Source organism: Phodopus roborovskii, unplaced genomic scaffold (assembly GCF_943737965.1).
Source record: "Phodopus roborovskii unplaced genomic scaffold, PHOROB, whole genome shotgun sequence".
Classification (NCBI taxonomy): Eukaryota; Metazoa; Chordata; class Mammalia; order Rodentia; family Cricetidae; genus Phodopus; species Phodopus roborovskii.
In genome coordinates this window covers 1,106,191-1,111,487 of record NW_026126461.1, presented here as the reverse complement: position 1 = coordinate 1,111,487, position 5,297 = coordinate 1,106,191, and the positions used below count along the sequence as shown (strand labels likewise).

Here is a 5,297-nt window from a genome sequence, read left to right as displayed (position 1 = left end):
CCCCCTAACCTGGGGGAAATGCCTAAGACCCACCTGTAGCCCCAGATTCAGAACACTGGCCTGGACTTCTAGACTCAGCCACCTTCTTAAATCCAGCAAGCTTTAGTTCACACTGTAGGGTGGGGCTAGGGTAGTGCCTGAGGATTAGGGAGGGTCCCTGAGTCTTTCAAGCAGGTCTTCCCCTATTTAAGGCGAGGCAGTCAGCCCCTCTGCTAGTATTCTGGTCTTCCAGGTTACCCTTCGACCATCCTCAGAACTACCACCATCTAGCCACAGCCACAGCCACAGCCACAGCCATGTGGGGAGCCTGTGTGTTGTTGCTGGTCCTCGGACTACAGCTGTCAGTTAGTGTCATCCCAGGTAATGAGACTCCTTTGGGTGCTTGCTACTTTCACACACATGGGCCTTTAGTCTTAACCCTTCCTCTGCTCTTCCTTTGGCCAGTGGAGGAGGAGAACCCAGCCTTCTGGAACCAAAAGGCAGCTGAGGCCCTAGATACTGCCAAGAAGTTGCAGCCCATTCAGACATCAGCCAAGAACCTCATCATCTTCCTGGGGGATGGTGAGTGTTCAAGGCCTGGTTACCCTGGGGCCCTTGCACTCCAGGTACCACCCAAGGGCACTGGTGGGTCAGGCAGACCTGGGGGTTAAGACCTTGAGCTCTTTTCCTTTAGGGATGGGGGTGTCCACAGTGACAGCCACCAGGATCCTAAAAGGACAGCTGCAAGGCAATCTGGGACCCGAGACGCCTCTAGCCATGGACCGCTTGCCATATATGGCTCTGTCCAAGGTGAGCTTGGAGGCACCCAAGTGCCCACAAGGGATGGCGAGAGCTGATACAGGAGGGGAGAGGTTGGGAAGTATACAGACCTGGGTCAGTGGGGACAAATTCCAGAAAGTCAAGGACTAATGTCTACCATATCTGAGCTGAGAGCATCTCTTCCCCAGACATACAGCACAGACATGCAGGTCACAGACAGTGCAAGTACAGCCACAGCCTTTCTCTGCGGGGTCAAAACTAATTTCAAGGTCATCGGCTTGAGCGCAGCTGCACAATTTAACCAGTGCAACACCACATGGGGCAATGAGGTCATCTCTGTGATGCATCGAGCTAAGAAAGCAGGTGGGTTGGGACAAGGCTGGAGGACATGGGCTGGCCTGGGGTACTTACTGGGTGGCTCACCTGACATCTTCTGCAGGGAAGTCTGTTGGAGTGGTGACCACCACGTCGGTGCAGCACGCCTCTCCAGCTGGTACCTACGCGCACACGGTGAACCGTGGCTGGTACTCCGATGCAGAAATGCCTGCCTCAGCGCTGCAGCAGGGCTGCAAGGACATCTCTATGCAGCTCATCTCCAACATGGACATTGATGTGAGCTTCAAGAGTGGGGGAGCAGGGCTGGAGCAAAGTGTCTCTCACTGAAGACTATACAACCCACAGTCTGAGTTCTGAATTCTGTAGGGTAACTGAGGGGTTGGTGGTGGATCGGTAGAGAAGATGCAACCAAGAGAGGCCCTTCCCTCAGACCGGTTGGGACCAGGTGCTGTTGGGAAAGAATAGAGGATCACTTAGGTCCCAGGTTTACTTCTGATTACAGGTGATCCTTGGTGGTGGCCGCAAGTTCATGTTTCCTAAGGGGACACCAGACCAGGAATATCCAGCTAGCACTAACCAGGCTGGAACCAGGCTGGATGGACGGAACCTTGTTCAAGAGTGGCTGGCAAAGCACCAGGTATTGGGGGCACTAAGGCAAAGGGCATAGCAGAAATTAGTGAGGGCTGTGCTTTGGAAGATATGTACTCAGGAGACTGGCTGTGTCTCTGCAGGGAGCCAAATATGTTTGGAACCACACGGAGCTCATTCAGGCATCCCTGGACCCATCTGTGACCCACCTCATGGGTAATAATTCCCATTTCTTGCCCTGGAATTGTGTGTGTGTGGGGGGGACATGGAGGGTGGTGGTGTCCCTAATACCCAGTCTGGCATTCCCTATTTTCAATAAAATTTTCTTATTCTTCAGGCCTCTTTGAACCTGAACACATGAAATACGACATCTACCGAGACCCTGCCCAGGACCCCTCCCTGGCAGAGATGACAGAGGTGGCTGTGCGCATGCTGAGCAGGAACCCCCAAGGCTTCTATCTCTTTGTGGAAGGTGAGTGGTTGTGACCCAGAGAAAGGGGGAGACAGGACTTTAGTGCAGACTCAAGCATCTCCCCACCACTGGCTTCCTGCAGGGGGCCGCATCGACCATGGTCATCATGAAGGCATAGCTTATCGTGCACTGACTGAGGCAGGCATGTTTGACTCAGCCATTGGAAAGGCGGACCAGCTTACCAGTGAGCAGGACACGATGATCCTTGTCACCGCTGACCACTCCCACGTCTTCACTTTTGGTGGCTACCCACTTCGGGGGACCTCCATCTTTGGTAGGTGCTTTGGGATGGGGGCAAAAGTTATCTCGTAGGGATCTGGTAACCAGGAAAAAGGCAAAGTTGTGCAGAAGCCAGTCTGAAAACAAGTCACTTCTCCCTGCAGGGCTGGCTCCCTCTAAGGCTCGTGATGGTAAATCCTTTACTTCGATCCTATATGGCAACGGTCCTGGCTACAGGGTCCTTAATGGTGCCCGGGCTGATGTCACTGAGGAAGAGAGCAGTAAGTTCAGTGGGGTTTTCAACATGGGGCAGGGGCTGGGAGGGTGGAGGTGGTTTCACTGCCCTGAACTCCCACTCTTTGCAGGTAACCCCACATACAAGCAGCAGGCGGCTGTGCCCTTGTACTCCGAGACCCATAGCGGAGAGGACGTGGCCATATTTGCACGGGGCCCTCAGGCACACCTGGTTCACGGAGTGCAGGAGCAGAACTACATCGCCCATGTCATGGCCTTTGCAGGCTGCCTGGAACCCTACAGTGACTGTGGTCTGGCGCCCCCTGCTGGCCAGAACAGTGCGGCGAGTCCAGGCCAGGCCTCCACCCTGATGTTCCTGTTGGCGGGGACAATTCTGATGTTGGTGATGGCAGCTGATCCCTGATTCCCTAAGCTCACTGGGCTCCAACCTGTGGCCCACAGCTGGCTCCAATGCCTCTGAGCTCCACCTGGACCTCTGGTTTCGTAATCCACTGGCGGGCTTCTTAAGTTCAGATCAAGCTCTGGTTGCCACAGCCCTACCTTAGGCTCCAACAGACCTCAACGTGTTAGACCAGCCTCAGACATGACAGCACTTCACTGCCTTGGAGACTGAGACAAGACACGCTCCAGTACCTATTGACCGTGGTAGACCCATCCGGCAGCCACCACTCAGCCAGTGCCTTGAGGACCAGGAGTCTCATTCACTAACACTGGACAGTCCTCATTGCCAGACTCAGTTGGATTCTGTTACACCTTGGATAACGGGTTCAGCAAAGGTTTGACACTGCCATCTACCAACCTTAATTAAGCTACCTACCTTTATCCAGGCTCCTCTAAGGGCCCAGCACATGGGAAGCCTTGTTCCCCGCCCCCCAGTTCCCAGCATCTGGGTGGTGATAGCACATGGCCTCCTCCTCAATCCACTGGGCATTTTCCCAGTCTACATTTCAGTCCACCATCTCAGCTTCCCAAATTCTGGGATTTTCTGTGACCCTGGCGTAAAGATGTAGATCATTCCTGGGCCTTCTATTCGCCTGGGGATAATAAAACCAACTGTTACACAATATCAACCAGTAGTACTTGTTTGCCTAAAGCAGCCGGAAGGGTGGTCTTTGGGTGGGGGTGGAGGTGGGCAGGCTAACACACATGATTTGGTGGCAGTAGAGGGCTGGTCCATCATGAACATGCCATAGGTGAGCTTGAATCAGGGATGGACTGGCCTTGCAGCCAGTTTCCACCCATGAGCGAGAAGTCCTGGCACAGGTCAGCCAATGCCATGTTGCATGGCAGGAAAGAGCAATGTGAGGTGGCACTGGTGATCTATCTGGGCCATGTTGGCCACCAGGAAAGGGCAACACGAAGGCCTTGCATTCAGGCCAGCCTTCCTTCAGGCTCTGCTGTCTGCTTCCCTGGGCTCAGGTGGCCAACACCAACACACCCATTTATTTCAGTTCTACAGCAGAGACAGCGGACCCTTGGGGTCCCCAGAAGCCTCACTGGCTCGAGTATTTGACCTCCTGGAACGAACTCACTGTAGATCAGTCATGGAATGCAGGGTCTCTATTGTGCCAAAGCCTCGGGTATCTTGGATGGTTATACATTAGGTGCTGGGCCCGCTGCTGCAGGAAAAGCAGAGGTAGGCTCAAGAACACTCTAGCTTGATGCAGCTTAGGAGTCAGGGCAGAGACTGTCCAGGCACTGGAGACTTCCAAGGCTTGGCCCCTCTCTGCTACTTGAGAGACTGAGTAGCTACCTCCTCTTGCAACCATAATCAAGTCATTAGACCCCTTTCCTCTTCATCCTGCAAACACATGCCAGCCTGCAGACTTGAGAGTTCCCTGGTTGAAAGCAGGAAAGCACAGGGCATTCAGTAGGACACATAGTGGGTCTTCATTGACAACCTGGTTTATTTTGTCTTTGCCTTAATTGTTCAATGTCTTTCAATCCGGGCCTGGTAGGACAGAAACAGGGAGGTGGTGATACACACCTTTAATCCTGGCACTCAGGAGGAAGAGGAGATGGATCTCTGAGTTCAAGACCATCGTGGTCTACAGAGCAAGTTCTAGGACAGCCAGGGCTACACAGAGAAACCCTGTCTTGAAAAACCAAAACAAAACAGTGGCGGCTGGAAAATGGAGATAAAGCAAGGGGCATCTTTGTGAAAGTGCAGCCTGTCCTCTCAGTTTGGATGGAGATCCTCTGTTTGTTTGTTTCCCTTTGAGACAGGCTGTCCTCAGACTCACAGAGATGCTCCTGCCTCTGTCTCCTGAGTGCTGGGATTAAAGGAGTCAAGGAGTGTGCCACTATGGCCCAGCCTAAGATCCTCTTTTTTTTTTTTTTTTTTGGTGGTGATGGTGAGACAGGGTTTCCTTTAGCCCACACTGGCCCTGAACTTGCTAAGTAACTGTGGGTAACCTTGAACTTTTGATTTTTTTTTTTAAGACAGGGTTTCTCTGTGTAGCCATGGCTGTCCTAGAACTCACTCTGTAGACCAGTCTGGCCTCAAGCTCTCAGAGATCCCCCTGCCCCTGCCTCCATGGAAAGAGACTTTGTCCTCCTGTAAGCCTGATGGCTGTCATCACACCTCCAGGTGGGAGCTGACTGGACGAGCATTTCCTTCTGTTGAACAAAGTCAAAATCTCAGGCTGAGACCTCTTGTGCCTTGGCT

At 53.0% G+C, this 5,297-nt stretch overlaps 1 protein-coding gene across 1 annotated transcript; it reads left to right on the top strand.

Annotated features, from left to right (window-relative positions):
* The first annotated feature begins 296 nt into the window (after window positions 1-296).
* On the top strand, window positions 297-3,032 carry LOC127226619 (alkaline phosphatase, germ cell type). Its single transcript, XM_051190686.1, has 11 exons — window positions 297-360; window positions 445-561; window positions 674-789; window positions 948-1,122; window positions 1,199-1,371; window positions 1,598-1,732; window positions 1,827-1,899; window positions 2,021-2,155; window positions 2,238-2,429; window positions 2,539-2,655; window positions 2,740-3,032. Exons 1-11 carry the CDS (start codon window positions 297-299, stop codon window positions 3,030-3,032), a joined length of 1,590 nt encoding a protein of 529 aa, XP_051046643.1.
* The last annotated feature ends 2,265 nt before the right edge of the window (window positions 3,033-5,297 follow it).

What these genes read in the sequence shown, in the direction of transcription:
- LOC127226619 (XM_051190686.1), top strand. Translation starts at nt 297, where the DNA reads ATGTGGGGAGCCTGTGTGTTGTTGCTGGTCCTCGGACTACAGCTGTCA. An exon ending in TCTCCAACATGGACATTGAT is followed by an intron (nt 1,372 to 1,597) that starts GTGAGCTTCAAG and finishes TTCTGATTACAG; the next exon opens with GTGATCCTTGGTGGTGGCCG. An exon ending in CTTCTATCTCTTTGTGGAAG is followed by an intron (nt 2,156 to 2,237) that starts GTGAGTGGTTGT and finishes GGCTTCCTGCAG; the next exon opens with GGGGCCGCATCGACCATGGT.